This window comes from Chiloscyllium plagiosum, unplaced genomic scaffold (genome assembly GCF_037043375.1).
Source record: "Chiloscyllium plagiosum isolate Xiang-an unplaced genomic scaffold, Cpla_swu_hap1 HiC_scaffold_27, whole genome shotgun sequence".
Lineage (NCBI taxonomy): Eukaryota > Metazoa > Chordata > Chondrichthyes > Orectolobiformes > Hemiscylliidae > Chiloscyllium > Chiloscyllium plagiosum.
The window spans coordinates 79,935,125-79,958,308 of record NW_028270165.1 but is presented as its reverse complement, the minus strand read 5'-3'; the positions used below and the strand labels follow the sequence as shown (position 1 = coordinate 79,958,308).

Sequence of the window (23,184 nt, the reverse complement as noted above, 5' to 3'; positions counted from 1 at the left end):
CTCCAGCTGGCAACTGCAGAGAACGGAGACAATCCCTGACCCAATCAGAAGGCTGTCCTGAGGGGAATGACCGTCTCCCAGAATAAAGTGTCCGGTTAAGATCCCCCCCACCCACCTACCACCACAGTGTCTGCAGCCTGGCTTCCAGCTGAATCTGAGCTGAAGGTCCTCCAGCGTGTGTTTACCCTGGATGATAGCATCCAGAGCCTCCCACCTTCTGCGAGACAAGTGCCACTCTGTCCTCTCCGATGTGTGTTGTGTCACTGCTTAACTGTTTCCAGTGGCTGAGCAGAGGTTGATGGCCAAGTTCATAACCCATGAGGATAACCTTGGGTGACCCCACTACACTCTACACTCACGCAGACCCTCTCTCACACACATGGTCTCTCTCAGAGACACACAAACCCACCACTGCACACACCCTCACAGGCTCATACAACATCATACACACATGCAAAAACACACACGCACACACTACTCTCTCATGCACGCACATACATACAAGTCCATGGGACGAATTTGCGTTTGCAGTGTTATATTTGCAGATAGATTCAATGTGTGCTTTTTATGGAAAAATCAGCAGGCAGTTAATGAAGGCAATCAATCCATGTAATATTTTATCAACTCATACTTTGGAAATAGAACCAGTCTGATTCAAGATTGCGATACAGACAGACCGAACCTCTCACCTTTCATGCATTGTCTGAGCTGAGCTGTCACCGAATTTGAGAACCTGAATTAAAAGTAGTTCTGGGATTTACAGAAACCTGCAACCCATTCTAAAAGATGGAAGACTTAACAGCAATCAAGGTTTGTTCAATATATCCTATCAGTTGCATGAAACTGTGACCTTTTGCTATAAAAGATGTCTTCTGATCCTGCTCCACTGCAGTTCCTACATCAGCAGTTTCCTTCCCATAAAAGGTTGTGAGTGAATCAGATGGGGGTTCCCCCTCCCCTCCCTGACAATTGTTTCGTTATTAGAAATCTGGAGTTCAGAATCTAACCGAATTCCAATTCCGCCATTAGCCTTGGCAGCTCCCGGAACTGGGTTGATAGTCCAGTCAATAAAGGCACTCAGCCGTCGCTGCTTTAAACCCCCTGCGATGGCATGTGAACTCTCTGGTGCCTCCGCAGGTGGGAGGAGCGGCTAAAGCTCTTTCCGCACTGAGAGCAGGTGAACGGCCTCTCCCCTGTGTGGACCCGCTGGTGCCTCAGCAGGTCAGAGGCCTGGGTCAAGCCCTTCCTGCACTCTGGGCAGCTGAAGGGCCTCTCCCCCGTGTGGACCCGCTGGTGCTTCAGCCTGTCGGAGGAACTGTTGAAGGCCTTCCTGCACTCTGTGCAGGGGAATGGCCTCTCCCCTGTGTGGACCCGCTGGTGGGTCAGCAGGGCGAAGGAATTGCTGAAGCCCTTCCCGCACTCGGTGCAGAGGAACAGCCTCTCCCCAGTGTGGACCTGACGGTGGGCCAACAGGGTGGAGGCCTGGGTAAAGCCCTTCCCGCATGTGGAGCACCTGAAGGGCCGCTCCCCTGTGTGGACCCGCCGGTGCCTCAACAGGTCAGAGCAATTGCTGAAGGCCTTCCCACACTCGGGGCAGCTGAAGGGCCTCTCCCTGGTGTGGACCCGCCGGTGCCTCACTAAGTCGGAGGAATTGCTGAAGGCCTTCCCACACTCTGTGCAGGGGAATGGCCTTTCCCCGGTGTGACTGCGACGATGAATCGCCAGAGCAGATGGGAAACAGAAGCCTTTCCCACAGTCGCCACACTTCGACAGTTTCTCCACGGGGCGGGATTCCTCTGGTTTCTCCATGGCCAAAGCTTCAGCTGCACACAACACGTGTAGAGCTCCTCCCCTCCGTGAATTCCTCTTCCCAGGCCTTATAACTGTTTCAGGCTCCACACTCCGTGCACTCCAACAGTAGAGTCTCTCGTCCAGTCCCACTGATGCCGAGAACGGACTGAAACAGGAACCAAAACGTTTTGCTCCTTCTCACAGAATCAGTCAAAAATGGTTGTGGTCCCGATGGATTGAGTGACTGTCAGACATTGACGTCAAAGTGAGGACTGCAGACACTGGAGAGTCAGTATCGAAAAGTGCGGCACTGGAAAAGCACAGCAAGTCAGGCAGCACCTGAGGAGCAGGAGAGTCGACATTTTGGGCATAAGTTCTTCATCTGTTGATTTTGAAACTTCCGTCTTCAGATCTTCAAATACTCTGTCAAAAGAGATTACAAAATTCATTACTGTCAGTCCAGAATAAAAATTCAGAACAAGCAATTTGTTTGTGTTGTTATTCCACAAATTTGAAAGTACTATCCCACACTCTCTCCTCCCCCCGCCCTCCGCTCTAACTCATTCTCCTGAAGATCTTATAGGGGCAGAAAAGCAAAGACGTCAAGACTGACATCTCTGAGTTTTGGATAACTCTACCTGAAATTTAATATCTTTCACAACACTGGGATATTGCGGAGAGTGAGCAGGTCGGATTTTGGGAAGCAAAAAAATCTCAATTCAGGGTAAATCTGGAATGCAGCTTCTTGAAGAACAACCAGACAAAATGGTTAACATTCCCAGGAAGTGGGGAGGAAAGCAAAATGAGACATCAAGGCATTGACACCGCCACCAGAGAGAAACTGAACATAGACATGACAAACATTTGTGGAAAGCCAGAGTCATCGAGATGTACAGCACAGAAACAGACACTTCGGTCAAATTCCTCTGTGCCCAACCAGATATCCAAAATTAATCTCGTCTCAGCGCTTTGCCCATATCCCTTTGAACCTTTCCTTTTCATACACTCATGCTGATGACTTTTAAATGTTGTCATTGTACCAGCCTTCACCACTTCCTTTGGCAGCTCATTCCATACATGCACCATCCTCTGCGTGAAAATGTTGCCCCTTAGGTCTCTTTGCAGTCTCCCTCCCCCTGCCCTCACCTTAAATCTATTACCCTCGAGTTCTGGACTCCCCATCCCAAGGAAAAGACCTCTTCTATTTACTCAATCCATGCCCCTCATGATTTTAAAAAAGTCTATCAGGTTACCCCTCACACTCTGATGCACTAGGGAAAACAGCAGCACCCAATCCTTCCAACCCTCCTTCCCCGGGTAATTAAGACACATATCTGAGTCTGCAGAGTCTGTTCCCTCCCCGGGTTCACTCCAGTTGCTACAAGTGAACAAATTTCCTCCCCCCGCACTCCACCCACCGCTTCCCCCCTCCCCCCACACTCCACCCACCGCTTCCCCCCTCCTCCCCTTCCTGAACAGTTTACAAAAATCCCTTCTCTTCACAGAACCCTCACTGTTCTAACAAGTCCACACCAACCTCCGAATGGCAACCTCACCACACCTATTCCCCTACTCCTATTGCTCTACATTTACCCCTTGACTAATACATCTAACCTGCACATCCCTGGGCACTGTGGGTAATTTAGCATCGCCAATCCACCCTAACCTGCACATCCCTGAGCACTATGGGTAATTTGAACTTGCCAATCAAACCTTACCTGGACAAAGTTAAAAATCACACAACACCAGGTTATCGTCCAATGGGTTTATTTGGAAGCACTAGCATTTGGAGCGCTGCTCCTTCATCAGGTGGTTGTGGAGTGTAAGATCATAAGACACAATTTCTGGAAAAGCATTAGTGTCCTGGCATTGAAATATATATTGAACAAACCTGGATCGTTAAGTCTTTCATCTTTTACAATGGATTGCAGATATCATTAATATGTAAATCCCTGGGCAGAGAATTACATAGATTCACGATTCTCTGGGAAAAGCAGTTCCTCCTCATCTCTATCCTAAATCTACTCCAACTAATCTTGAGGTCTGATCTCACCTACCAGCAGAAATGACTGGATAGGGTAGGGTTTCATCCCCACAGTGCAATGAAATCCCACTTTCCACCAAAATCTCAGATGTACTCACTGACTCAGGTGCTGTCTCATAAATGAAAGATTTCATTGTAACTTCTTCTGCTCCCAGTAAGGACAAAACATATTTGAAGGCTGCTCTGAAAGTCCAGTCTTCACAATGACACTTCTGGTTTCACCAAAGACCCAGAGAGTCATACAGCACAGAAACAGACCCTTCAGTCCAACTCATATGTGCCGCCCAGATATCCTAACTTAATCTCGTCCCATTTACCAGCATTTGGCCCATATCCCGCTAAACGCTTCCTATTCTTGTACCCATCCAGATGCCTTTTAAATGCTGTAATTGTATCAGGCTCCACCCCTTCCTATGACAGCTCATTCAATACATGCACCACCTTCTGCGTGAAACAAGTTGCCCTTCATGTCCCTTTTAAATCATTCCCCTCTCTCCTCAAACATTTGCTCTCTAGTTTTGCATTCACCCTATCCATGCCCCTTATAAATATTTATAAGGTCACCCCTGAACATCCGATGCTCCAGGAAAGTATCCCTGACCGATTCAGCCTCTCTCTGTAGATCAAACCCTCCAACTCTGGCAACAGCCTTTCAAGTCTTTTCTGACCCCTTTCAAAGTTTCACACCATCTTTCCTGTAGCAGGGAGACCAGAACTGAATGCAGTATTTTAAAAGTGGCCTAACCAATGTCCTGTACAGCCACAACATGACCTCCCAACTCCGATACTCAATGCTCTGACTAATAAAGGAAAGCATACAAAATGCCTTCTTCACTGTTCTGGCTACCTGAGACTGCACTTTCAAGGAACAATGAACCTGCACTCCAAGGTCTCTTTGTTCTGAAACACTCCCTTAACTGTGCTGCCTGGATTGCCTTACCATAATGCAAACATCACTTTTCCCTAAATTAATCTCCATCTGCCACTCCCTGGCCCATTGCCCCATCCAATCAATTCTAATTTATAGCAAACTCTCTGTAATTCTTATTCCCTGGAAGTACAAAATCTCTATCCCACACACTCCCTCCATTCTCACTTTGTTGAACCTAATCCCTGCTGTACCTCATCCTGAAGGGTCTGGTTCATGCTGATTAACAGGGTCACACTCAGGGGAATCTAATTGAAACAAACAGAATACTCAATAGCCTAGACGAGTTGATGTTGGGAAGATGTTTCCATTGGAAGGAGAGACTAGCAGCCGAGGGCACAGCCTTAGAGTAAAGGGAAGACCTTTCAGAACCGAGATTAGGAGAAATTTCTTTAGCCAGAGAGTGGCTGTAACTGTTCTTAAAACCATTTTTTCTGTTCCCTCATAACCATCCACTTCATTGTTGTTCAAAAATCAGATGAACTCAGCCTTGAATATATTCAATGACCCCCTAACCGCGGGAAGGCCCTACCCCACTTCTGAACTCAATTCCTCTTGCTAATACACCACTTGCCCTGCTGACTGCTTAGTGCATCTGTCTGACAACGGGTATTGACTGGTGTAGAAAGACACTGAAACCTCTTTGTACATCCACATAACATTCCTGATGAACGGCTCGTGTCCAAAACGTCAACTCTCCTGGTCCTCGGATGCTGTCTGACCCGCTGTTCTTTTCCAGAGTCACACTTGTCAACTCTGATCTCCAGCATCTGCACTCCTCACTTTCTCCATATCCCAACATGTCACCATTAAAACAATGCACCTCCTTTCTGCTTTCTCACAGCAAAAGGCTATATTATCACATTGTGGTAATGCATTTGCCATGTGTTTGCCAATTGAGACACAAATCTTTGAAAGTTGCCACCCAGGTAAATAGTGCGGTGAAGAAGGCATATGGCGTACTAGCTTTTATTGGTAGAGGAATTGAGTTCCGGAGTACTGAGGTCATGTTGCAGTTGTATAAGACTCTGGTGCGGCCGCATCTGGAGTATTGTGTGCAGTTTTGGTCGCCATACTATAGGAAGGATGTGGAGGCACTGGAACGGGTGCAGAGGCGGTTTACCAGGATGTTGCCTGGTATGGTAGAAAGATCATATGAGGAAAGGCTGAGGCACTTGGGGTTGTTTTCATTGGAGAAAAGAAGGTTTAGGGGTGACTTGATAGAGGTATACAAGATGATTAGGGGTTTAGATAGGGTCGACAGTGAGAATCTTTTGCCACGTATGGAGTCAGCTATTACAAGGGGGCATAGCTTTAAATTAAGGGGGGGTAGGTATAGGACAGATGTTAGGGGTAGGTTCTTTACTCAGCGAGTCGTGAGTTCGTGGAATGCCCTGCCAGTAGCAGTGGTGGACTCTCCCTCATTATGGGCATTTAAGCGGGCATTGGATAGGTATATGGAGGCTAGTGGGCTAATGTAGGTTAGTTGGGCTTGGATCGGCGCAACATCGAGGGCCGAAGGGCCTGTACTGCGCTGTATTCTTCTATAAATCTGGACCAACATTTCTCGACAAAAAAAGTGAGAACTGCAGATGCCGGAGATTAGAGTCGAGAGTGTGGTGCTGGAAAAGCACGCAGGTCAGGCAGCATCTGAGGAGCAGGAAAACGTCGATTTTCTTGCTCCTCGGACGCTGCCTGACCTGCTATGCTTTTCCAGCACCACACTCTCGACCAATATTGCTACAATCTGTCCCCTCCCTGAATTCACTCCCTTTCCTTTCAGTTGTTGCAAGTCAACAATTGAACGCCAGAATGAAAAAAAAAGTGGAATAGGTGGCGAGAAAAGAGAGTGCTGTACTCACAGTTGTTGGACAGAGGAAGAAAGTTGCAGTTTGGGGTAAAGCTCAATCATCATTCAGAGAGACAGGAGCAGCAGCAGCAACTTCAGAAGCTCATTATCCAACTTCCGCATTCAGGCAATAGCGGTGCTCTGATTGGCAGGAGGACAAGACACCTTCCGGTCCTCCCGAGTTTCCTATTGGTACATCAAAAGTAGGTCATGAGTCGTTTTTGTGTACAACCAGGAGCATGCTCGGTCTTTTGCTGACACCAACGGACATGCGCAGTGCTTGCTGACACCGAAGGGCATGCGCATTATGCTCTTCAGCGATGCTTACGTTACTGACAGATTTGAAGTGTCCAATTGGACTGCATTCTGGGGAAGGTGGGACCTGTACAAGCAGGACGGGTTGCACCTAAACCAGAAGGGCACCAATATCCTGGGGGGTAGGTTTGCTAGCACTCTTCGGGGGGGTTTAAACTAATTTGGCAGGGGGGTGGGATCCGGACTTGTAGTCCAGCAAGTAGGTTAGCTGTTTGTCAGGATGTCCAAGAATGTAGGGAGGCTGTGAAGAAGGTAGCACAGACAGGGAATACTTGCGGACACAGAGATGGGTTCAAATGCGTATACTTCAGCGCAAGGAGTATCAGAAATAAGGTGGGTGAACTTAAGGCGTGGATCGGTACCTGGGACTACGATGTTGTGGCCATCACGGAAACGTGGATAGAAGAGGGACAGGAATGGTTGTTGGAGGTTCCTGGTTACAGATGTTTCAGTAAGATTAGGGAGGGTGGTAAAAAAGGAGAGGGGGTGGCGTTGCTAATTAGAAATGGTATAACGGCTGCAGAAAGGCAGTTCGAGGGGGATCTGCCTTTGGAGGTAGTATGGGCTGAAGTCAGAAATAGGAAAGGTGCAGTCACCTTGTTGGGTGTTTACTATAGGCCCCCCAATAGCAGCAGAGATGTGGAGAAACAGATTGGGAAACAGATTTTGGAAAGGTGCAGAAGCCACAGGGTAGTAGTCATGGGCGATTTCAACTTCCCAAATATTGATTGGGAGCTCTTCAGATCAAATAGATTGGATGGGGCGGTGTTTGCGCAGTGTGTCCAGGAAGCTTTTCTAACTAGTATGTAGATTGTCCGACCAGAGGGGAGACCATATTGGATTTGGTACTCGGTAATGAACCGGGACAAGTGATGGGCTTGTTAGTGGGTGAACATTTTGGTGATGGTGACCACAATTCTGTGACTTTCACCTTGGTTATGGAGAGAGATAGGTGCGTGCAACACGGTAGGTTTTACAATTGGGGGAAGGGTAATTATGATGCTGTAAGACAGGATCTGAGTAGCATAAGTTGGGAGCATAGGCTGTCAGGGAAGGATGTCGTGGAAATGTGGAACTTTTTCACGGAACAGATACGACGTGTCCTTGATATGTATGTACCTGTCAGGCAGGAAAGAGATGGTCGTGTGAGGGAACCTTGGTTGACGAGGGAGGTTGAATGTCTTGTAAAGAGGAAGAAGGAGGCTTACATAAGGTTGAGGAAACAGGGTTCAGACAGAGCAGTGGAGGGATACAGGATAGCCAGAAGGGACCTGAAGAAAGGGATTAGGAGAACTAAGAGAGGGCATGAAAAATCTTTGGCGGATAGGATCAAGGATAATCCAAAGGCATTTTAAGCGTATGTGAGAAACATGAGAATGACGAGAACGAGGGTAGGTCCGATCAAGGACAGTAGTGGGAGACTGTGTATTGAGTCGGAAGAGATAGGAGATGTCTTGAATGAGTACTTTTCTTCAGTATTTACGAACGAGAGGGACCGTATTGTTGAAGAGGAGAGTGTGAAACGGACTGGTAAGCTAGAGGAGATACTTGTTAGGAAGGAAGATGTGTTGGACATTTTGAACAACTTGAGGATAGACAAGTCCCCCGGGGCCTGACGGGATATATCCTAGGATTATGTGGGAAGCAAGAGAGGAAATTGCAGTACCATTGGCAATTATCTTTTCGTCTTCACTGTCAACGGGGGTGGTACCAGGGGACTGGAGAGTGGCGAATGTTGTGCCCTGTTCAAAAAAGGGAATAGGGATAACCCCGGGAATTACAGGCCAGTTAGTCTTACTTCGGTGGTAGGCAAAGTAATGCAAAGGGTACTGAGGGATAGGATTTATGAGTATCTGGTAAGACACTGCTTGATTAGGTACAGCCAGCACGGATTAGTGAAGGGTAGGTCTTGCCTTACAAGTCTTAATGAATTCTTTGAGGAGGTGACCAAGCATGTGGATGAGGGTAGAGCAGTGGATGTAGTATACATGGATTTTAGTAAGGCATTTGATAAGGTTCCCCATGGTAGGCTTATGCGGAAAGTCAGGAGGCATGGGATAGAGGGAAATTTGGCCAATTGGATAGAAAACTGGCTAACCGGTCGAAGTCAGAGAGTGGTAGTAGATGGCAAATATTCAGCCTGGAGCCCAGTTACAAGTGGAGTTCCGCAGGGATCAGTTCTGGGTCCTCTGCTGTTTGTAATTTTTATTAATGACTTGAATGAGGGAGTCGAAGGGTGGGTCAGTAAATTTGCAGATGATACGAAGATTGGTGGAGTTGTGGATAGTGAGGAGGGCTGTTGTCGGCTGCAAAGAGACTTAGATATGATGCAGAACTGGGCTGAGGAGTGGCAGATGGAGTTCAACCCTGCCAAGTGTGAGGTTGTCCATTTTGGAAAAACAAATAAGAATGCGGAATACAGGGTTAACGGTAGGGTTCTTAGTGGAGGAACAGAGGGATCTTGGGATCTATGTTCATAGATCTTTGAAAGTTGCCACTCAGGTGGATAGAGCTTGTAAGAAGGCCTATGGTGTATTAGCGTTCATTAGCAGAGGGACTGAATTCAAGAGTCGTGAAGTGATGTTGCAACTGTACAGGACTTTGGTTAGGCCACATTTGGAGTACTGTGTGCAGTTCTGGTCGCCTCACTTTAGGGAAGATGTGGAAGCTTTGGAGAGGGTGCAGAGAAGATTTACCAGGATGTTGCCTGGAATGGAGAATAGGTCGTACGAGGATAGGTTGAGAGTGCTAGGCCTTTTCTCGTTGGAACGGCGAAGGATGAGGGGTGACTTGATAGAGGTTTATAAGATGATCAGAGGAATAGATAGAGTAGACAGTCAGAAACTTTTTCCCCGGGTGCAACAGAATGTTACAAGGGGACATAAATTTAAGGTGAAGGGTGGAAGGTATAGGGGAGATGTTAGGGGAGATGTCAGGGGTGGGTTCTTTACCCAGAGAGTGGTGGGGGCATGGAATGCGCTGCCTGTGGGAGTGGCAGAGTCAGAATCTTTGGTGACCTTTAAGCGGCAATTGGATAGGTACATGGATGGGTGTTTAAGCTAGGACAAATGTTCGGCACAACATCGTGGGCCGAAGGGCCTGTTCTGTGCTGTATTGTTCTATGTTCTAAATGCCAATCGGAGGAAAAAAAAAGTTGAACCACAATTTTTTCCCCCCTGTGGCTCAACATTGTATTCCTTTTGCATTTTGGCTGGCTGCTCAACTTTTGTACATCTTTTCCCTTGGTTAGGGGAGTCACAAACTGGAGGGCATAGGTTTAGGTTGAGTGGGGAAAGATGAGGGACCAAAGGATGAGAAAAAACATGAGACATTTAATTTATCTCAAGAAATTCCAGAACTAGAGGACATTAGTTTTGGGTGATTGGGGAAAGGTTTAAAAGGGACCTGAGGGGTAACTTGTTTCACGCAGAGGATGGCAAATGTATTGAATGAGCTACCGGAGTGGAGGCTGGTACAATTACAACTTTTAAAAGGCATCTGGATGGGTGTACGAATAGGAAGGTTTAAAGGGTTTGGGCCAAGTGTTGGCAAATAGGAGTAGATTAATTTAGGATATCTGGTCGGCACAGACCAAACTGTTTCATTCCATGCTCCATGACTCTATTTCTTCATAGTCTGAACCAATTTGACAATATTAGAATGGGCAACTCACCCCTTACAGCCTGTCCTCAACTGTGGCCAGACTGCACATGTTTCAACGCAAGTTTCAGTAAGATGCCTGCAGCTTTTTTAAAAATAGAATTGAACATGCTTTAATGTTGTTTGAGTAGCTATGCTCAATGTTAAAGATCAGCCATTTCTTGTGCACCCCCATCTCCCAGGTAGTCATCATCATCTGTCTCTCTCTTCTTAGAAGGGCTTGATACAGCGATCAAAGAGGGATGGAGGCATGAGAAATAATAGGTGGTGGGGAAAGAGAATGGTTGGGGGGGGGGGGGGGGGGGAGCTGAGGGTGGGTGTCAAGAGAGAGAAAATGGACAGGGGGACAGAAAGATAATGGACAGAGGACAGTGACACTATAAATCCCACCTTTCCCAGGACCATAGTAATCATTTCTCAATATACAAATGGCTAAAGCAGTAGAATCACATAATCCCTGCAGGCTATTCAGCCCATTCACCTCACACTGACCTTCCAAACAGCATCCCACCAGACCAACCCACTTACCATACCCTACGCACCCGAAAATGCATATCCCTGGACACTTCAGCACAGCTGATCCACCCGAAACTGCAGATCTTTGGACTGTGGGAGGAAACTGGAGCACCTGAAGGAAACCCACGTAGACACAAGGGGGACAATGTACCAAAGTCACCTGAGGCTGGAATCAAACCCAGCACTGTGAGGCAGCAGTACTAACGACTGAGCCACCATGCCACCCAGAGCTTTGATGTTCTGCTTTGTTTTCATAGCTTCTGACTTCTCATGCGCCCTCAGCAGAAGCTCTCCCCTCCTGAGATTTATGGACCACACCCACTGCAGCCTCCCTTTCCCACTTCTCCTGTCCTGAGCACGTCGGTTCCTGAACCTGGTACCAGACAGACACTGATGCCATCTGGCCTCCTGCTGCTAACTGCAGAGAAAGACGACAATCACCTGTCAATATTCTGCCCCTTACCCCCAGCACCCCCCCCCCCTCCCACCACTCAGCCAGTTAGCTCTTCCCCACTGCCCAATCTCAGATCCCCTTTACCTGTGTGATTCACACTCTCACCCTTCTGACCCTGTCCAATGACCTAATCAGAAGGCTCTGTCCAGAGGGGAATGACCATCTTCTGGAATAAAGTGTCCGGTTAACTTTCCCCGTGACATGTCTGCAGCCTGGCTTCCAACTCCATCTCTCTGAGCCAAAGGTCTTCCAGCGTGTGTTTACCCTGAATCACAGCTTCCAGAACCTCCCACCTTCTGCAAAGTGAAAGACAAGTCTCACCCTGCCCTCTCCAATGTGTGTGCGTGTAGATTAGATTTGATTCCCTACAGTATGGAAACTGGCCCTTTGGCCCAAAATGTCCACACTGACCTTCCAAAGAGTAATCCACCCAGACCCATTCCCCTCCCTATATTTACCCCTGACTAATGCACCCAACACTATGTGGAATTTAGCATGGCCAATTCACCTGACCTGCACACCTTTTGGATTGTGGGAGGAAACTGGAGCACCCGGAGGAAACCCGTGCAAGCATTGGGGAGAATGTGCCAACTCCACATAGACAGTTGCCCAAGGTGGGAATCGAACCCGGATCCCTGGTGCTGCGAGGCAGCACTGCTAACCACTGAGCCAGCATGCCACCCAGTAACTGATTAATTGTTTCTACTGGTCAAGCAGAGGCCGATAGGCAAGTTTGGAACCCATGAGGACGGTCTCAACCGGGACCTTCATGACACTTAACACTGTCTCTCACTCCCACACGCACACATACACACCCAGTCACGCAGACCCTCTCTCACACACATACACCTCCCACACTCAAATCCATGCACACACCTTCTCACAGGCTTATACTCCATTGCATCGACACACTTTATCAAGCATGCACATGCAAACACACACACTGTCTCTCTCATGCGCACACACACACACAAACCTATGCAGTGAATTTGCATTTGCAGATACATTGTGCTATTTGAGCAAAACACAATCTGCAGGCAGTCAATCTATGTAATATTTTATAAATTCCTACTTTGGAAATAGAACATGTGTGACTCAGGACTGGGATACAGACAGACTTGAACCTCACACCTTTCTTGCATTGTCTGAGCTGAGATGTCACCTAATTTTATAAAATCTTAAGTCATCGGGAGAATGTGAGTTAAAAGTAGTTCTGGGATATACATGTTAATGAACCGAAACCTGCAACCCATTCTAAAAGATGAAAGACTGAACTGCAACTGGACTGGTTCAGGAAATCTTATCAACTGCATGACACTGTAATGTTTGGCCATAAATTCTATGTCTTATGATCCTGCTCAACAGCTACCCGATGAAGGAGCAGCGCTCCAAAAGCTAGCACTTCCAAATAAATCTGTTGGGACTATAACCTGGAGTTGTGTAGATTTTAACTTTATCCACCTCAGTCCAACACCAGCAACTCCACATCATTTCTAATTAACACAGCCCACACCTCCTGGTGCTGCCAGTAAACTTTACAATGCCGATAAAACGACACAGTACCTGCACTCCTGAAATATTTGCAATTTCCAACGATACTAGCTACTCATTCACTGCTCCATCTGATACACGACATTGGAAAATTAGTGCAAGAGGCTGAAAGAAATCAACAGGTTTAAAACAAAAACCATTTGAAGCTCAAAGCCTTCAAAGAGAGTCTGAGCCTGGCGGTAAGTTCAGGTAACCCTTTATTGTGACACAACTTTGTTACAGCTTCAGATTCCCCCCAGCAAAAAGGCGTGGAAAAAGTAGCTTTTTATTTAAAAACAGCTCAAAGTCAAAGTGCACACACTCCCTTTCTTAACCTGTAGGAAGTATTGCCTCATTCAGCAATTTCAACGTATACTCTATATCCAAGTAGGTTTCTCCCTGTTCATTTGCTGGGGAGAGGGAGGGGCCCAGTGGGGAAGAGAAGGGAGTGGGGGTGGGGGGGCGGTGGAAGGCAGTGTAGAGTCAACCATAGGCCAGACAGGGTAAAGGATGCAGCTGGGACGACTGAGTGAATCCTTTCCCACAACGGCAGTTTCCTTCCCGAAAAATGACGTGAGTGAATAAGATGGGGGTTTTCTTCCCCCTCCCCCCCAAAAATGTCTTCATCATTAGACTTGGAACTCCAGATTACTGACTGAATTCCAATTTCACCATCTGCCACAGCAGGATTCGAGCCCAGGAGGCCCTGGAACTGGGTTAATACTCCAGTCGATAATGGCACTCAGCCGTCACTCCTTCAATGCCCCTGCTATGGCACGTGAACTTGCTGGTGCCTCTGCAGGTGGGAGGAGCAGGTGAACACCTTACTGCACCTGGGGCAACTGAAGGGCCTCTCCCCTATGTGGACCTGCTGGTGTTTCTGAAGTGTGATGGCCTGGGTAAAGCACTTCCCGCACTCGGGACAACTAAAGGGCCTCTCCCCCGTGTGGATCCGCTGGTGGGTCTGGAGATTGGAAGCCCGGGCAAAGCCCTTCCCGCACTCGGGGCACCTGAAGGGCCTCTCCCCGGTGTGGGACTGCTGGTGTCTCAGCCGGGCAGAGGCCTGGGTAAAGCACTTCCCGCATTCACAGCAGCTGAAGGGCCTCTCCCCTGTGTGGACCCGCTGGTGGGTCTGCAGGGTGGAGGAATCGCTGAAGCCTTTACCGCACTCTGGGCAGCTGAAGGGCCGCTCCCCTGTGTGGAGCCGCTGGTGGATCAGCAGGGCAGAGGCCTGGGTAAAGGCCTTCCTGCACTCGGAGCAGCTGAAGGGCCTCTCCCCCGTGTGGACCCGCTGGTGGGTCAGCAGGTGGGAGGAATCACTGAAGGCCTTCCCGCACTCGGGGCAGGAGAGTGGCCTCTCCCCCTTGTGGATTCGCTGGTGCCTCAGCAGGGCGAAAGAATTGCTGAAGACCTTCCCACACTCGTGGCAGCTGAAAGGCCTCTCCCCCGTGTGGACCCGCCTGTGGGTCAGCAGGGCAGATGCCTGGGTAAAGCCCTTCCTGCACTCGGGGCAGCTGAAGGGCCTCTCCCCGGTGTGACTGCGCCGATGAGTCTCCAGAGCAGACGGGGCACAGAAGCCTTTCCCACAGTCGCCACATTTCCATGGTTTCTTCACGGGGCGGGATTCCTCGGGTTTCTCCATGGCCGAAGCTTCAGCTGCACACAAACGTGGATACAGCCCCACCCTGCCGTGAATTCCTCTTTCCAGGCTGTATAACTGTTTCAGGCTCCATACTCACTGCGCTGCAACGTAGGGTCTCTCATCCAGTCCCACTGATTCTGAAAATGTATTCAAGCCGGAAGCAAACGCTTTGCTCCTTCTCACAGAATCACAGTCAAAAATCGTTGCAGTCCCGATGTCCCAGTGTCACTGTCAGATATTGATGTGAAAGTGAGGACTGCAGATGCTGGAGAGTCAAGAGTTCAAAAGTATGATGCTGGAAAAGCACTGTAGGTCAGGCAGCATCCAAGGAGCAGAAGAGTCAATGCGTCGGACATAAGGCGATTTTGAAATTTCCGTCTTCAGATCTTCAAATACTCTGTAAAAAGAGATTACAAAAGTTATTACACTTAGTGCAGTGTAACAATTCTGAACAAGCAATTCTACTTTCTGCAGATTATACTTTTCTTTTGTTATTCCACAAAATTGAACGCACCATCCTACTCTCTCTCCCCCTCTGTTCTCACTCCACTCTAATTCTTCTCAAGGTGCTGATTCAGGATCTTACAGATGCAACCAACAGAGTCATAGAGATGTACAGCATGGAAATAGACCTGAACCCAGGGAAAAGACTGTCTATTTATCCTATACATGCCCCTCATAAATTTGTAAACCTCTATAAGGTTATCCCTCAGGCTCCAAAACTCCAGGGAAAACAGCTCCAGTCTGTTCAGCCTCTCCCTATAGCTCAAATCCTCCAACCCTGGCGACATCCTTGTAAATCGTTTCTGAACCCTTTCAAGTTTCACAACATCTTTTCGTTGGAAGGAGACCAGAATTGCACGTAATATTCCAACTGTGTCCTAACCAATGTTCTGTACAGCCGCAACATGACCTCCCAAGAGTTCAAAATTTACATGAAAGAAGTCTTCGATAAGCATTTGGTCCTTAAAGTTTGACAAGGCACTGATGAAATGCATCCAACAATCTTGAAGGAAGGGACTTGGAGGAGGTGCCAGAAGACTGGAGAATTGCAAACATTGCAGCCTGGTTTAAGAAAGGTTGTAAAGTTAATCTCAGCAATTATAGAGTCATAGAGATGTACAGCATGGAAACAGACCCCTTCGGTCCAACCCGTCCATGCCGACCAGATATCCCAACCCAATCTAGTCCCACCTGCCAGTTTAAATTTGGTGGAGAAGCTTCCAGTGATACTTATTCTGGTCAAAATTAGTAGTCACATGGAGAAAGGTGGATTGACTAGGAAGAGTCTGCATGGGATTTCTGACGGGGACACTGCATTTAACTAACTTGTTAGAGATTTGTGAAGACGTTACAGGCTTGATAAGGATAACACTTCAGCTCTCCTGTATGTTATCCATCCCGGCTATCTTGGGGAGCCTGGTACCCCTATAGCCTTGACATTATTCTGAATGGCATGCGTTTGAGGCGATTAAAGCACCAAAGTGTGACTTCAGATTACTTGGCTACATTGGTGTCTCAGTTTTGCTATCCTATCTTTCCCATAAAGGCTGACAGAACAGGCTGTGTACAGGAGTCTGCTGGGCACCACCTTCATTAATCAAAAGAGAAAGAGCTATTGATTCAGCACCTCAGTAAATCTTGAGGCAGTCTTGGCTCCTATGCACGTGTTGGGATGCATGTAAGGAGATGTTTATATTTTGCTTCTGTACTTAGAATTCATAAATTGAAGCCAGTGTACATTTTAAAAATATTTAAGATTAAAAGTACAGAGGAGATCAATATTATACAACAATCCAACAACCCCGTCCCAAGACAACAGGCGCCTGACCCTCACAAAGCTGGCGGCCGGTTACCCGGGCAACCTGAGAGCTCCTTCCCCGGTGAAGTAAACACTGAGCCTGTGGGGCTTCTATTGGAGGCCTCAGGCCTCCCCCTAGGAGTTTATAAACTCCCCAGTCTCCCTCCTCCCGCGGGTCCCAATCCTACCCTGTCTCACTGTCTCCTCTCCCCGGGGGCAGGAGCCAGGTCTTGGTGCTCGGGGCCTGGCGACCTCCCCGGGATGTTCCTGAAACCTGGTCCTGTTCTGAAAGAGGATCACCGGACCCGAAACACCTCCTCACATTCCTCCCGACACGAGCTGCCGGACCTGCTCAGCTTTTCCAGCGGCTCCTGTTCTTCTTCCTTCAGCCGCCGGCGCCAATCCCCTCCCTCACTCAGTAACACTGTCTTTGTCCCATTGCACATGCGCCAACTTACAGGGGGCGTGGTCCAGACGGCGTCGTCACCAACTGAGGGGCGTGGCTGGGGGAGCCCTCCAACCAATAGGGGACAATGGGGGTTGGTTTTCCCCGCCCCCAGCCTGTTCAGGAATGTTACTCCAGACCTTTGGAAAGCTGAAACATTGGGAAACTTCCAGACACAAACAAAGGGATTTTCAAAAATGAATAGAAATAGGTAAAGTAAATTACGACAGAAACATAGCATAAAATATCAAAAGCTTCTATTGGTCTGCCAAAGGGAACAGAGTCGCGAAAGTAAATGTTGGTCCCTTGGAAGGTGAAACAGGTGAGTTAATAAGGGGAACACTGAAATGACAGAGCTGCTAAATCAATACTTTTCCTCAGTTTTCACGTTGGAGGACAGCAGTACCATTCGTATTGGAACGAGCAGGTCAACGGGTATAGAAAAGGTAGAACTTAAACAATCAACGTCGATAGGTACACTGTTAGGATTGAGGGCAAACAAATCCCCTGGGCCTGATGGCCTACATCTTAGGGTACTCAAGGAAGTGGCAGTGGAGATTGTGGATTCATTAGTTACAATATTCCAAAATTCCCTGGACATGAGAAAGATTCATTGAGTTTATTTAATACAGAGATAGGTAGGTTCTTGATTGTCAAGGTGATCAAAGAAAGCGGGAGAATGGATTTGAGAAACGTTTCAGCCATGATTGAATGGCTTAGTTTCTGCTCCTATATCTTATGGTTCCAGTGGATTGGAAAAATGCTAATGTAATGCCTGTATTCAGAAAGGGAGGCAGGCAATATGTGGGAAATTGCAGACCAGTTAGTTTAACATCTGTTGTTGGGAAGGTGTTAGGGTCAATTATCAAGGAAGCAATATCAGGACGTTTGAAAAGTCAAAACTCTATCCATCAGAGTCAGCATGGTTTTATGATGGGCAAATCAGATTTGACTAAGTTCTTCATAGATGTAACAAGTGGATAATAGGGGTCCTGTAGATGTAATATATCTGGCTTTTCAGAAGGCATTTGCTAAAGTGCCACAGAAAGCGTTAATTCGCAAGGTTAGATCATATGCGATATGAGCTGATTTATCAGCTTGGATAGGTGGCTGGCTGATGGGCAGAAGACAGACAGTCCAAATTGATGGCTTTTTATTCTGGATGGCAAGAAGTAACTAGTCAGGTGCCACAGGGTTGGGTCCTTGGACCCCAGCTATTTACAATCTACATTAGTGACTTGGATACACGTATAAAAGGCTCATTTGCCAAATTTGTGGATGACACATAAATAGGCGTGATGGTAGATTGCAATGAGGATATATGAACCTTACAAATGGATCTGGATAGGTTAGGAGAGTGGGCCAAAATGTGGCAGATGGAGTTTAAGGTGGATAAGTGTGAGGTCATGCATTTTGATCAAAAACAAAACCAGCAAAGCAACCTATTATCTAAGAGAGGGTTTGGGGTGATCTGGTGCAGAGGGATCTGGGTATCCTCATTAATGAGTCACAGAAAACTAGCATGCAGGTACAGTAGATAAGTAAGAAAGTGAATGCAGCATTCGCTTTTATCGCTAAAGGAATAGAACATAAAGGGAAGGAAGTGTTGCTGCAACCAAACATAGCATTGCTGAAACTGCACCTGGAGGATTGTGCCCAGTTTTAAACTCATTTCCCCTTATATGGTTATGGTAGGGGATTTAACTTTCCAACCATAGACCAGGACTGCCATAGGTTTAAGGGTTTAAATGGAGAGGAATTTATTGAGCGTGTTCAAGAAAGATTTCTGACTGAGTATGTGGATATATATATGGAGAAGGTGCAAAACTTGACCTACTCTTGGGAAATAAGGCAGGACAGCTGACTGAGGTGTCAGTGGGGGTGCACTTTGGGGCCAGCGACCATAATTCTCTTAATTTTAAAATAGTGATGGAAAAGGATAGACCAGATCTAAAAGTTGAAATTCTAAATTGGAGAATGTCTCATTTTGACAGTAATAGGCAAGAACTTTCAAAAGCTGTTTGGGGGCAGATGTTTGCAGGTAAAGAGACGGCTGGAAAATGGGAAGCCTTCAGAAATGAGATAACGTGAATCCAGAGACAGTATATTCCTGTTAGGGTGAAAGGAATGTCTGGTAGGTGTAGGGAATGTTGGATGACTGGAGAAATTGATTGTTTGGTTCAGAAAAAGAAGGAAGCATATGTCAGGTATAGACAGGATAGATTGAGTGAATCCTTAGAGTATAAAGGTAGTAGGAGTATACTTAAAAGGGAAACCAGGAGGGCAAAAACTGGACATGAGATAACTTTGGCAAATAGGGTTAAGGAGAATCCAAAGTGTTTTTACAAATACATTAAGGACAAAAGGGTCACTGGGGAGAGAATAGGGCACATCAAAGATGAGCAAGGCAGCCAATGTGTGGAACTACAGGAGATGGGGGAGATACTAAACAAGTATTTTGCATCAATGTTTACTCTGGAGAAGGACATGAAAAATATAGAGTGTAGGGAAATAGATTGTAACATCTTTAAAAATGTCCATATTACAGAGGTGGTGGTGCTGGATGTCTTGAAACACGAAGGTGGATAAATCTCCAGGACCTGATCAGGTGTACCAGAGAACTCTGTGGGAGGCTACGGGAAGTGATTGTTGGGCCCCTTGCTGAAATATTTGTATCATTGATAGTCACAGGAGAGGTGCCAGAAAACTGGAGGTTGGTTAACGTGGTACCACTATTTAAGAAAGGTGATAAGGAAAAGCCAGAGAACCTGAAATCGGTGGTGGGCAGGTTGTCGGAGTGAAACCTGAGAGACAGGGTTTATACATAATTGGAAAAGCAAGGCCTGATTAGGGATTGTCGGCATGGCTTTGTGCATGGGAAATCATGTCTCACAAACTTGATTGAGTGCTTTGAAGAAGTAACAAAGAAGATTGATGAGGGCAGAGCAATGGACACGATCTATATGGACTTCAGTAAGGTGTTTGACAAGGTTCCCCAAGGGAGACTGGTTAGCAAGGTTAGATCTTATGGAATACAGAGAGAACTAGCCCTTTGTATACAGAACTGGCTCAAAGGTAGAAGGTGGTGGTGGAGAGTTGCTTTTCAGACTGGAGGCTTGTGACCACTGAAGTGCCACAAGGATCGGTGCTAGGTCCACTCCTTTCTGTGTTTTTTATGCAAATGACTTGGATGTGAACATAGATGTATAGTTAGTAGGTTTACTGATGACACCAAAATTGGAGGTGTAGTGAACAACGAGGAAGGTTACCTCAGATTACAATGGGATCTTGATCAGATGTGCCAATGGGCTGAAGAGTGGCAGATGGAGTTTAATTTAGATGAATGCGAGGTGCTGCATTTTGGAAAAACAAATCAGAGCAGTACATCTACACTTAATGGGAAGGTTCTAGGGAGTGTTGTTGAACAAAGAGACTTTGGAGTGCAGGTTCACAGTTCCTTGAAAGTGGAGTTGCAGGTAGATAGGATAGTGAAGAAGGTGTTTGGTATACGTTCCTTTATTGGTCAGAGTATTGAGTATAGGATTAGAGAGGTCATGTTGTGGCTGTACAGGAGAATGTTTAGGCCCCTTTTGGAATAAGTGTACAATACCGGCATCCTGCCTCTTGGAAGGATGTTGTGAAACTTGAAAGGATTCAGAAAAGATTTACAAGGATGTTGCCAGGGTTGAAGGATTTGAGCTATAGGGAGAAGTTGACTAGGCTGAGGCTGTTCTCCCTGGAGTGGAGGCAGCCGAAGGGTGACCTTAGAAGTTTTATAAAATCATGAAAATCATGGATAGGGTGAATAGCCAAGGTCTTTTACCCCAAGATGGAGGAGTCCAAAACTAGAAGGTAGAAGCTTAAGATGAGAGGGGGAAAGGTTTAAAAAGGAACTAAGGGGCAATGTTTTCATGCAGAACGTAGAGTGTTATGGAATGAGCAGCCAGAGGTAGTGGTGGGTACAATTACAACATTTAAAAAGGTGTCTAGATGAATAGTTCATATTTAGAGGAATATGGAGCAAATGCTGGAACTTGGAACTGAGCCAGATTGGAACATCTAGTCGGCATGGATGAGTTGAATGAAGTGTCTGTTTCTGTGCATGTGACTCTATAAGTCTATAACTGCTATGACTGAAACTAGACCTTTTTTACTGATAATCTTCCTGCTGGATTTTTTTAGTGCACCCAGTTTCAGTCGATTTCTGGTGGAGAAAATTGGCATATGTCCTGTATCCTGGAAATTCTGAAAAATAAAAATAAATAATTCTCTCTGTGAATGGTACAATCCACACCCAATGATGTGAATGGTACAATCCTCTCCTCCACAACCCTCCACCTTTGAATGATGCAATCGTTCCCGTCTGAGTGGTATAATCCTTTACTCCCCCACAGCCATTAAGGGTACAATCCTCCCAAATCTCAATGGTACGATCCTTTCCACACCACCCCGAATGAATGGTACAATCCTCCCCCTGAGCTGGGATTCCCCAATCCCTTTCTGTTTCACATTTCCGAAGCCTTTCCCATTTTGAGAACAGTCTCTGTTTCTGGTCTTCCCACCAAAGTGCATAACCTCAGACTTTACCACATTGTATTCCATCTGCCCCTTCTCTGACCATTCTCCTGGCCTGTCCAAGCATTCTCAGCATGGACCCCTTTGGAACTCCAAAGACCCCTTTATGCCAACTCTCTGCCTTCTGCCAGTCAGCCAATCCTCTATCCGTGCCAGTAACTTGCTCCTACACCAGGGACTCTTATCTTACTTAGCAGCCTCCTGCACGGCCCCTTGTCAAAGGCCTTCTGGAAATCCAAATCACTCACGTCCACTGGCTCTCCCTTTGTCTAACTTACTCACTACCTGCACAATGAATCCTAATAGATTTGTCAGACATGACCTCCTGTTGTCAAAGCCATGCAGACGCTGTCCTGTTTTAACATGCACCTCCACATACTTCCCACTCTCACCCTTCATAAAACCTGTTAAGTTTACCCATTTTTACCATAAATACGTTGTTCTGCTCTTTAAAATGAATTCAAGTTTAAAGATTTCATATTATGTATGTACACTACCTTTGCCCTTCATAATATTTAGCACAAGGTATGAAACTGACTGACTGTATCAAGTAAAGGAGTTAGTAATAATGAGAAAGGAGTGGCTAAATATCTAAACGTACCCATGCAACGGTCAAGAAGGCACAACAACGCCTTTTCTTCCTCAGGATGCTCAAGAAATTCAGCATGTCCATAATGACACTCACCAACATTTACAGATGCACCACAGAAAGCATTGAATCTGGGTGCATCACGTCCTGCCACGGCAACTGCTCTGCCCAGGACCGGAAGAAATTACAGAAGGTGGTGTGCACAGCACAGTCCATCACGGAAGCCAACCTCCCACCCATGTAATCCATCTACACTTCTTGTTGTCGTGGAAAGGCTACCAACCTCAAAGACCCCTCCCACCCTGGGATTGATCTCCTGCACCATCTTCTGTCAGGCAGAAGATACAGAAGCTTGAACACATGTACCAACAGGTTCAAGAATAGCTTCTTCCCTGCCATTATTAGACTGCTGAATGGTGCTCTCCAATTTGAAATCTAATGTTGCTTCTGCGCACCTCTTGTGCAGCTGTAACCCTGTATGCCTCACTCTGTCTAAGCGCAGTATGACCTGCATGTCCTTGGTTTGCTCGGATCTGACTTTACTGCTGATAAAACAAAACTTTTAACTCTACTTAGGTACATAGCACAGTACAGGCCCTTCGGCACTCGATGCAGTACCGGCCCTTTATCCTACTCTAAGATCAGACTGACCTACATAACATTTATTGTACTAACTTTCATGTACCTATCCAAGAGTCGATTAAATGTCCCTAATGTATCTGACTCGACTACCACTGTTGACAGCGCATTTCACACAGTCACCACTATCTGAGTAGAGAAACTACTCTGACATCTCCCTGAAACCTTCCTCCAATTACCTTAAAATTATGCCGGGAGTGTGGTGCAGGAAAACCATAGCAGGTCAGGCAGCAGCCAAGGAGCAGGAGAATTGACGTTTTGGGCATAAGCCCTTCATCAGGAACGAGGCTTGTGGGCCGGGGGTGCTGAGAGATAAATGGGAAGAGGGTGGGGTTGGGGACAAGGTAGCTGAGAATGCCATAGGTAGATGAAGGTAGGTGTATGGATGGGTGTGTGTGTGTGTGTG

At 46.8% G+C, this 23,184-nt stretch overlaps 2 protein-coding genes and 1 long non-coding RNA gene across 5 annotated transcripts in view; all 3 read right to left on the bottom strand.

The window, feature by feature from the left end:
• Positions 1 to 678: 678 nt before the first annotated feature.
• LOC148144653 (uncharacterized) lies at positions 679 to 6,693 on the bottom strand. The gene is made up of 2 exons (XM_087975032.1): positions 6,626 to 6,693; positions 679 to 2,214 (listed from the first exon to the last, which is right to left on the bottom strand). Exon 2 carries the CDS (start codon positions 1,807 to 1,809, stop codon positions 1,093 to 1,095), a length of 717 nt encoding a protein of 238 aa, XP_087831158.1. The 5' UTR covers positions 1,810 to 2,214; positions 6,626 to 6,693; the 3' UTR covers positions 679 to 1,092.
• On the bottom strand, positions 6,691 to 13,196 carry LOC148144652 (uncharacterized). Its single transcript, XR_015751580.1, has 3 exons — positions 13,121 to 13,196; positions 10,601 to 10,672; positions 6,691 to 6,798 (listed from the first exon to the last, which is right to left on the bottom strand). It is a non-coding gene; the product is annotated as an uncharacterized LOC148144652 (long non-coding RNA).
• Positions 13,197 to 13,288: 92 nt separating this feature from the next.
• LOC148144639 (uncharacterized) overlaps positions 13,289 to 23,184 on the bottom strand; it is a 408,822-nt gene continuing 398,926 nt past the window's right edge. Inside the window, exons 1-2 of one of the 3 annotated variants that reach the window (XM_087975028.1) lie at positions 16,879 to 16,909; positions 13,289 to 15,126 (exon numbers count right to left, since the gene is read on the bottom strand). In XM_087975028.1, coding sequence (XP_087831154.1) covers positions 13,857 to 14,729 — 873 coding nt within the window. In that variant the 5' untranslated portion in view covers positions 14,730 to 15,126; positions 16,879 to 16,909 and the 3' untranslated portion in view covers positions 13,289 to 13,856. Of the gene's footprint in view, positions 15,127 to 16,718; positions 16,846 to 16,878; positions 16,910 to 23,184 lie in introns of those variants that run through there. The other 2 variants (XM_087975027.1, XM_087975029.1) reach the window with 2 other exon arrangements.